The sequence below is a fragment of the Olea europaea genome, chromosome 13 (assembly GCF_002742605.1).
Source record: "Olea europaea var. sylvestris chromosome 13, O_europaea_v1, whole genome shotgun sequence".
Lineage (NCBI taxonomy): Eukaryota > Viridiplantae > Streptophyta > Magnoliopsida > Lamiales > Oleaceae > Olea > Olea europaea.
Window position 1 is genome coordinate 5649982 of NC_036249.1, and position 10854 is coordinate 5660835.

The 10854-nt window shown below is 35.8% G+C and overlaps 1 protein-coding gene across 3 annotated transcripts; it reads right to left on the minus strand.

Moving 5' to 3' along the window:
• Positions 1-2170: 2170 nt before the first annotated feature.
• LOC111407398 lies at positions 2171-9253 on the minus strand. Of its 3 annotated transcripts, none has more exons than XM_023036841.1 (5): positions 8885-9253; positions 7672-7925; positions 6677-6764; positions 2945-3011; positions 2171-2537 (listed from the first exon to the last, which is right to left on the minus strand). In XM_023036841.1, the coding sequence occupies exons 2-5, from the start codon at positions 7793-7795 to the stop codon at positions 2484-2486; spliced, it is 333 nt and encodes a 110-aa protein (XP_022892609.1). In that variant the 5' UTR covers positions 7796-7925; positions 8885-9253; the 3' UTR covers positions 2171-2483. The 3 variants fall into 3 exon arrangements, with proteins under 3 accessions (XP_022892609.1, XP_022892607.1, XP_022892608.1); XM_023036839.1 differs by having other exon boundaries at positions 7672-7930; XM_023036840.1 differs by lacking the exon at positions 8885-9253 and adding an exon at positions 8855-8875 and having other exon boundaries at positions 7672-7930.
• Positions 9254-10854: the final 1601 nt, after the last annotated feature.

Genomic DNA, 10854 nt, shown 5'->3' on the forward strand with positions numbered 1-10854 from the left:
CTAAATCTACTAGAAAATCCAAAGCAATTACTCCCTTTGCAACCAGAAGAAGCCATGTTATTTTTGTCTACCCCTGTTCTTCTGAAGTCTTGAGATCAATCACTCTTATGAGGGAGCTTATTTAGATATACATAAGAAATGTCTCAATCACCTATACCATTTCCTTGATCTCGCTTCAATTAATGCCACCTCTACGTTTTGGCATAAATTGTCATTTCTCGCTGGTATGATCCAACCTCCAACTTAGCATTTTCATTCCTACTGCATTCATCTTATGGACATGTATTTTAACAACCAAATACTCGATAAAGTTCACTGGTGTAATAAAGCTTTGTTTCTTGTCATTATCTTCCATAAATTACTAAAATTGGAGGTGGTTGTCTCTGATGACGGTTTGTCGAATTTTTTTGTTAAGGTGATGGAAAAAACAAAAATACTCTTAAGCTTAAATAAATAAACAAATAAATATAAAAAGGAAAAATTGAAAATTTTAGTCTTCTTCCTCAACAAATAAATTCGACTGAAGCAAACGAATATGAAAAGCAATTAATTCTGGTGGAAATCACTAAATAGAATAACTCAATAAATAATTGTGAAAACAAAAAATAGAATCACCGAGAAAACGCTCAGCGGTAACAAATGGAGAGGAACAGAGATTGATTAGTCTAAACACATGAAAGAAGAAATTCTCCTACGCCTAGGGTTTAAGGAACAAACCTAGCTGCATGAGAACGCTGAATCTGGTAGTAACCAGCATGGTGCCCAAGGTCCTCGAGAGAAACTCCTCTAGGATCAACCAAATTGGGAAACTTAACACGCCACTCGACAATATTCTGACCAGAGGAAAAGTAACGAGAATTTTCACGGTCTAAATCAATTACATTGATCGGTTTATTAGGGAACAAGTTGAGGTCTCGGATTAGCTTCTCTGCCCGAATCGATGGCGGGCGGAGCAATGCCACGGCCGAAGAGAGTATAGAAAGGAGGAGAAAGGCGAAGATAGAGAGAAATTTTGCAGAGTAATTCTCCATTTTCGTGAGAGCTGGTTATAGGGTGGGATAGGAAATTGAGATGAAGCTTTATTTTTTGTTATTCTAAAATCTTGAGGTGGATTTATTATAATCCTATCTTTTCCTCTAAGATTATTATCTAATAATGCATTTCCTACTTGTAGATTATATTCTAGATTTTCTAGTCTTTTATGTATATCCTCAAAACTTTCATTCGTAGTGTTTTTAGGTAAATAGGGATAACTAGGTTTTTTATGTTTTTTAACCTTTTCCAAAAATTCTTCAATTATATTTTCTTCATCTACTATATTCATCATAATTTTTGGTTCGTAACATGGCTCTGATACCATCTGGTCGGAGTGTGCAGCGGAGGGGTTAATATTTTTGAGCCAATTAGATTCTTCATAAGTATTTAAAATGTCACAATAGAATTTATAAAACTCACTATTTTTTATTACACAATAAAATTTATAAAATTCACTATTCTTTACCAATATTTTTTCTTGAATAATTATGTTTAATTTTTTAATTCTCCTTCTTAAATTAAGAATTGATTTATATATGTCTTTTTCCATTTTAATTGCTTCGTTATCTATGGAATCATTTTTATTTTTTATTTTTGGGTCTAAATATTCTATAAAGAAGTCTTTCAGATCTTCTTCTAGATAGATTAATTCGTTTTCTGTATAGATTTTTAGATCAATAAAATTTTGTATAATATTTGGATCTAGATTTATTAAAAATTTATGATCTATATTTTCTTGAGGACTTATTTGAAGATTTTTAGACATTGTAATGGCTTTGGTTGCAATTTCTCTATTAAGGGTATTTTTGGAAAATTAGTTGTTTGGAGACTAGTTTTCAAATGTTTTTATTTCTCAGGCTAATTTGGAAAATCAACCTTCTATTTAAGCTATAAAGCTCTATTTCCCACTCTTCGTACTCATGGTTACTAGAATAGCTAAACTCGACCCTACCCTTGAAACTCTTCTTCGTGAAGTTTGGTAGGTTTCATCGACTCGATCCCAGTCGGGTTGAAAGAAAGAGGCTCAAGTCTGCCTCATTGTTGGTCTACTGAAAAAAATACCAAAGGAGCTCCATATTTTTCATTTCATTTCTTCTGAAAATACATCCAACCAATGAACTCAAACGGCAACCTGTGGGTACCAAATGCCATCAAAGCAGCAGCAATAACATATGATGTCCATAACAATTTTGTAAAGGCAGTTCAGTTTGTTCTATGAATAAGGTACAATAATACATCGAAATTACTGTACATGGCTATCTCTGTCTGGAAGTCTTAACCATATACAAATTATAAACAATCCAAACAACTATAAGATTAGAGTGATTTAACTATTGTTACAACAACTAAGATTCGAAGTTAAATGGATACTGAAGCTTCAAGTTTCAACTATATTTCACATTGCTGTGCAGATAGAAAGCCTCCGAAAAGACCTAGAATATGATTATCTAGTCGAAAAGCCCCTCATCATGCCAGATATCAACCAAAAAGTCTACCATCTCCTGCATCAGTAAGCATATTTGTACGTTAGAGACTACATAATAATGCCCCACACGCACGCACGCACACACAAACAAAAAAGGAAAAAAAATAATTAATGAAATGAAAAAAAGAAGCACGCATGTGAGTGACGTGATATTGGTAGAGCAAGTCAGAAACAGTAGGAGACGACCAAAACTTAGCTGCTAAGGATACCCAAATTTATTGGGACCAATGCTTAGTTTGTTGCATTTGTACTAATAATGGTAGTCCAATTTTTATGCAGCAAAAAAGTAAATACCCTACTCAGCTGGCACATAAAGCTCATTTAAAGACAACTAAAAGTTTGTTTTAGGGTCCTCGTTCGAGTGAAGGGGACACCTAAATACTTATAAAGTACATCTGTAGTATCTTTATCCAGAGAACTTACAGGTAAAGGGATTGGTTCGGAAAAAGGGTCATTAGTTGAAAGCAAGTCTTCATAGGTCATTGACCAGCTGCAAGAGCAAATACCAGAGTAGATTTCAATGTATAAACTTATAAACCGAGAAATGAAAACCAATGACATCATTAATGGTTCTTGGATACCTCAATATACTAATATAGTGGTTGTCATTAACCTTTTCACCACAATACATATGTGCGTATGCATATGTAAAGAAAGGCACGAGTTTAGTATCCTCAATAGCTCCAAGTAGGGAAGAGTAAACAGCTAAAACTTTGATCTACTCTAAAAAATTCTCTTTTACAGAGAAAAAGGACCACATACATATGTGCAATGGAAGCAGTTGTATTATATACCCTAATTACTTAGAACTATATAACAAAATCATCTTATTACAAAACTTTACGTGGGCCTTCAAGGCATCAATAAATGTAGAGCAAAGTAACCAGCTGTTCTTGTTGCATATAAATAGATTAGTCAGTTAAGTATACAAATGTCAATTAACTCTACACCTAGTCTAAATGGCAACTCCAAATTAATGATACAGGATATGATCTTCTTCTAGCCATTCATTTCATTGCTACTATATCGAACAGTGCTACATTTGCGTCCCCCTATAATGTTATTTGTTGGGTGGTATTGGGCCTCTTTCACCCCCAAAAAGTAGCTCAAGACGTGAGGTTTTCCTTCACACTTATAAATCGAATACCAACCTCATTTATAACCGATGTAGGACAACCTCAACAATTTCCTTCTCACACATCGGGCTTTGCGGGAGACCAAACCCGTCTCCCCCTCACACAAAGGGCCTGCGGGAGATCAAGCCCGTCTCCCCCTCACATAAACTCGTATCTCCATAACTATTGAGCCAGAGACGATTGTTGGGCCAGAGATTTGTTGACAAATCGAGCTCTGATACCACGTGTTGATCCCAAAGGGTCGTAAAGAATGAGATTTAATGACGATGTAAGGTAATAAAGATCACAATAAGAAATAAAATTAAAAGTAAAGAAATAAACAAAAAGAATTTATCGCAGAAGAATGATGTATTATAAACTGACAATATGGAGAGAGATTACAAATACAGCAATAATGCTTAAACAAAACTGATAGAGGAGACTTGTATTTATAGGCCACATTTCAAACCAAAAAGTCCTTAAAGGCAAGAAAATATATTATAATTAGGAGACCAAATTTCAATGGGATTTTGTTTTCTTGTTGTTGAATGCAGTTACTCCTTTCCAACACCAATAACATACGATCCAAGACTACTATTTGAGTCATAACTCTAACAATCTCCACCTTAACTCAAATTCCGGTGCAACGAGCAGAGCTCCATAAAATTCTCCACTGAGAAATAAATCTATTCGCATCAAAATGAAATGACAAATCTCCTCAACACAGTAACCAAAACTCTCCATATAAACCATCGTCCTCTGCACAGCGTCCACAAGCGACACCTAAACTCTATTCCCGAGTTCCCAAAATTCCCCCAAGGAATTAATGTTCACCAAACAGGGTCGAAGCACACCCTGTAGCAGAAACCATACAACATGCCTGAACAGAAGGCCCCTTGCTAGAATTGTCGCCTTTAACGTCTCCAAAAGCATTACAGACATCACTGACACCACCCGATTCCTATTTACTCGATCCATTGCTCCCTCGTTCGTGCTCCCGTCTTTCTTCCCTAGCAGAGTCTCACGAAATCTTCCCTCTTTGCCTTAAATTACATCTGCGTTCATCCTCAGCCAGGATCGAACTCTCTATGAGATTCATAGATGCATTACTTATAGCTTCGGTACCTACGCTTAATGGATCCAATCCTAGTAACTGAACACAGTGCAACCGCTGAAATTGGTAGCAAAGCGGAATCACCAACGCTCTCTCAAACAATGTTCTGAACCTACCCAAAGCCCATTACAAGAGGTACTGTACCAAACTGAATATCCACCACGGTATTGAACTTGCCCATATATGTCTTAACTAGTTCTGCGCTCCCCTGTAAGATGTACAACTGAGACATTCTCCGTCCTTCTAGTAGAACCCGGACACCCTTTCGAACCTTCAAGACTCCACCTCCACTAGAGTACTGACTGTCCATCTTGCATCCAAAGTACTAAACAAGATGAGATTCCTTTTCAGGTTTGGAATATGTCGAACCCGATCAATTGTTCTGACTATCCCATCCAGCAGTCTAAATCTGACTTGATCAATCCCAGCAATACGGCAAGACTAGTTGTTTTCCATTACAACTCCACCTTACTAGACATACGAGAGAAATTCAGATTGAAACACATATGATGGGAATATGCCGAATCAAGAATCTACTTCTCGTCAAGCCTAGATTCCATGTTAGATACCACGGTCAACATCACATCTCCGCCTTCTGAAAAACCGTCAACTACATTTGTTTCATCTGAAGTCAAAAGTTGCGCTCCACGATTTGCAATTAAATCACCTTTAGCCTACAACTTATCGCAATCATTTCGAATATGTCCCTTACGTCTGTAGAAGAAGCAAAACAAATTGCTATTATTCTTCAATCTACCCCTCCGTCGACCTCCATGAGATACAAGAACTTCCTCATCCCTTGATGTAGCTCCAACTAAATACTTTAACTTCTCCTTTGAGTGCAAAACATCATAGACGTCGTTATAGTCAAAATATCCCAACCATACAAAATGTTGTCCCGAAACGACGCATAAGAGCCAGACAGCGTACATAACAGGATCAAGGCCAAATCCTCTTCATCGTACTTAACCTCCAACATTTTCAGATCTGTAACTATTTCCTTGAACACGACAATATGGTCTTCCAGTGACCCTCCTTTCGTCGTGCGATGAGAATATAGCTTCTGCTTTAGAGCCAGTTTGCTCGTGAGACTTTTAGTCAAGCATAACTGTTCCAGTTTCAACCATAAAGCATCCGTTGTTTTCTCTTTCAAGACATCCTGCAGAATATTGTTGGATAAATGAAGATGGATTTCCAATAAAGCCTTCCAATCCCTCCGTTTTTTCTCTTCCGTTGTCCAATTAACTATCATCTTCTCAAAATCTAGCAACGAATTGTCCAAATCCAACCGCGCTAGAATAGCCCTCATCTTGACTTGCCACAAAGATAGCCCTCATCTTTACTTGTCACAAAGAAAATCTTGTATTGCAATTCAGCAGCGAAATGTCATACCTCACGGTAGTCATCTCTGAAAAAACCTCAACCAATCCACAGAAGAGAAAACTAAGCTCTAATACTACTTATTGATCCCAAATGGTTGTAAAGAATGAGATTTAATGACAATGTGAAGTTATAAAGATTACAACAAGAAACAAGATTAAAGTAAAGAAATAAACAAAGGTTATAAAGATTACAACAAGAAACAAGATTAAAGTAAAGAAATAAACAAAGAGAATTTATCGCGAAGGAACGATGTATTATAAACTGACAATATGGAGAGAAATTACAGACACAATAATAATGCTTAAACAAAACTGACAAATGAGCCTTGTATTTATAGGTCGCGTAGACCCTAAAAGAGTCCTAAAAGACAATAAAATATATTACAATTAGGAGACCCAATTTCAACGGGATTTTGTTTCCTTGTTGTTGAATGCAGTTAGACTCAGCTTCAAGACCAACAACATGCGATTCAAAACTCCTATTTGAGTCACAACTCTAACAATATTGTCAATCAAGGAAGGCATAGGAAATTATGTGCAGTACCTTATAATTGGATCCTTTGGCACCCTTTCCGGCCTCTGAGATAGATCTCCAATCCATTTTCTCCTGCTCTCATGCCATGAAATTGCAGCTAAAAATACAGACATATTAAAGATCTCTCATTAACCTTTTCACTTTGTTGTTAATTTTATAGAGACGAGCAAAAAATTTTCTATTTTATCCACCTTTTAAGTTTAAGAGTGCGGATAATTTATTTTATATATATATATTGTGTAGGTCACACTCATTTTTTTCATTGCAAACCTAATCGACTTTCATAAATGCTTGAAGCTATTAGGAAGAGAACTTTCTTTATTTATATGTGTATTTTCAACAAGTCGGATTATGTGTCAACCATTTGTCTTCAAGTTTGACAAATGAAATTTTTAGAACAGGTTAGCTGCAAGATTCGAACCCGTGACCTTCCACATTACACAAGCATCTATAATTATAACAGAAGATAAATTCAAGTGGCATATATTGGAACACTGGATATAGTTTGAATATATTCATCAAAAATCACCAGATGCACCAGTCAAAAAAGCAATCATACTGGTATTAATGATATGCTTCGACGAAGAGGTCAACCTAAAATGCACAGAATTAGGTAATTAAAAAGGATATGCACCTCCACGGTTTAACTTTGGAAATTGAAACAATGCAGTGGAAGAAGAGAGTCGTGTAACCAGATAACAGGCTTTGTTAAGTATATTTGACCAACACATTATGAATCACGCTATTTACTTTAATGTACAATAGCCATGGATATGACTAAAATCATTAAAATATTTAGCCCCTTACTTTTTCCTTTCTTTTGTTAGTTTACACACACATAATTTTTCCTTGAAAACCTCTAATTCAGTTATCTATTTTGATAAACTTTCAATCTGTGTACCAATAAAGGCAGCAAGGGTAGACATAAAAAATATTAACTTTCTCATGTCATGATTATCTTTATATGCTCAATTCTGTACACGGATAATTAAAGCAAGACTTACCATGATTTACGAACACAGAAGTGCTCATGTGATTTTCTCCTGGCCTTTTCGATTCATTAACTGGTGTCGGATTCTCCAAAGTTATATTCTTGTTGCAGCAGGAAATTCCAATATCAACTTCCATAGTGACTAGAATGAAAAACCATCCCCTTTCTGTTGAAAGGGAAACTATCAACAACTTGTTTCTTCAAATGATCTCTTAAGATTGTCTCTTTATGTATGGTTAGATATGACGAAGGATTTTAATGTAACTACTGCTCTGCATAAAAGAGATTCACTTTTAATAAACAGAGCAAAGAAGGACAATTGGAATAGAGAAAAAATCACCTTTGCAAAACTTTTACTAAAATGGAAATTGAAATGTAGTTACATCTGTATTCAACTTTCAAAGTGAGTATGCACCAACTTGTATTTCATATTAGCATGAGTTGTCCTAGAACATAATATTTCGAGTGAAATTCTAATGTTGCATATAGAAAGAAAAAAGTAATATCTGTAGTGTACCGTGCGTTCAACTCAAACCCAAAAGGTTACAAATGAAAAGGCTGTAGGCTTATGCCATTAATTTAGCAAGTGGTGCGTCAGCTATATTGTATAAGCTTTAACACTCCCCTGTGTTCTCGACTTGAAAAAAGCAAAGGCTTTTAAATTCATATGAGAAGATTTCAAAAGTCAAAACAAGTTGCAGATGAATTAATAAAACTCAAAAGAAATTCACTGAACAATTAAATAAGAGAATAAAGAAATTGGGAAACTCGAAGGCATTCACTATACGAGTTCCCAACTCTAGAATGTATAAGCAAAATAAGACATGGGAGAAGTAGCATGAAAAAAAAGGCAATTAGCTATCAAATGAAGCAAATAAGAATGAGTGACTTGATCGTAAAACTTAGAAAGCGGACGGATTAAAACAGGGAAGACCTCTCAATTCTATTGAACCTTGGACATTTAAGAAATTGACTCTCTTTACAACAAATATCTTCGTCTCATGGCAACTTGCTCTGGTCCCATTATGAAACTTCTGTTATTAGTTAGTTATTAACCATATGCTTCACATGTTTCTGGTGATTCACATGGCATCATCAAACATACTTGAATAAGAGTAACACGCTAAAAATAGACTCGTTGATGATCCTTTACTCCAAAAAAATTTAAGAATCCTTAAACAAATGTGGTAACTTACAAGTAAAACCTTAACTCATCCCTCTCTTACCAAGACCATAGAATGTTCTTGTGGATTTTTGGGACAAAAAATTGTTGGAAGAGAGAGCTCGATCGCCTGGAATCTAGCTGTTTCCTCCACTCCGTCCCACCTATCCGGTTAACTCTTCCATCCAGAGCACACTAGTTCTAAGAACTAAGAAGTGGGCGAGCCTCGACTATGCTATGTATGAATGATCTTTAATATTTCATGAAAAACCCGGTGGAATCACGAGGACCTCCCTTTCGAGGTTCAAAAAAGACTAATTCTCTCTTCCAATCCACCCTGAGGAAGTCACTACTCTTTCACCTCATCAACAAACAATGTGATTAATTACCATTACACAAATAGATAACAGCTTCCCCAAAAGAATGTCAACGAAATTTTACCAGAAAAAGATAATTCAAACCAATACCAAAAAATTGATCTTTCACAAAAAACATTAATCTTTTTCCACAATTAGCAATTCCTAATCCCAATAATAATTAAACATAATTAAAGATTCACAAACAATTTACCAACGAAACCAATAAAGAAAAAAAGAGGAATATTCTTAAAGCAAGAAAACATAAAAAAATTAAAAAATATATAAAGACAGCCTATACCATTTCCTTGATCTCGCTTCAATTAATGCCACCTCTACGTTTTGGCATAAATTGTCATTTCTCGCTGGTATGATCCAACCTCCAACTTAGCATTTTCATTCCTACTGCATTCATCTTATGGACATGTATTTTAACAACCAAATACTCGATAAAGTTCACTGGTGTAATAAAGCTTTGTTTCTTGTCATTATCTTCCATAAATTACTAAAATTGGAGGTGGTTGTCTCTGATGACGGTTTGTCGAATTTTTTTGTTAAGGTGATGGAAAAAACAAAAATACTCTTAAGCTTAAATAAATAAACAAATAAATATAAAAAGGAAAAATTGAAAATTTTAGTCTTCTTCCTCAACAAATAAATTCGACTGAAGCAAACGAATATGAAAAGCAATTAATTCTGGTGGAAATCACTAAATAGAATAACTCAATAAATAATTGTGAAAACAAAAAATAGAATCACCGAGAAAACGCTCAGCGGTAACAAATGGAGAGGAACAGATTGATTATTGTCTAAACACATGAAAGAAGAAATTCTCCTACGCCTAGGGTTTAAGGAACAAACCTAGCTGCATGAGAACGCTGAATCTGGTAGTAACCAGCATGGTGCCCAAGGTCCTCGAGAGAAACTCCTCTAGGATCAACCAAATTGGGAAACTTAACACGCCACTCGACAATATTCTGACCAGAGGAAAAGTAACGAGAATTTTCACGGTCTAAATCAATTACATTGATCGGTTTATTAGGGAACAAGTTGAGGTCTCGGATTAGCTTCTCTGCCCGAATCGATGGCGGGCGGAGCAATGCCACGGCCGAAGAGAGTATAGAAAGGAGGAGAAAGGCGAAGATAGAGAGAAATTTTGCAGAGTAATTCTCCATTTTCGTGAGAGCTGGTTATAGGGTGGGATAGGAAATTGAGATGATGGAGTAACATGAATATATATATATATATATAAAAGGCGGGGTGAGTGGACGTGGGCGTAGGCCTAACGGTCAACAGAGAATTAAGAGGGGTTCAGGGGTGAAATACAGCGTATTTATAGGCTGGAGTGCTGCTACACGTTTTACAGACCCTCACAATTGTGGGCCTTGACGTATTTTTATGTTACGTGGGACTGACCCATATAATGAAGATCGGTAAGACCCCAGTGAAGCTCAGCTCTATACACATAGCTTAATGCTATCGACTGTTTGGATACGAGCAAAAGTCTATCATTATTGGATATAGCCCGTATCGTCAGGAAATTCTGCGAAGGGTGAAATGACAGACCGTAATTAGCAATGTTAAAATTTTGATAATTTCGATACAGTGCTCGATTTTTTTTTACTGAGGGAATTATCGACTCTCACCATAGCAAGGCTTCACTTTTTTTTTTTTAAAC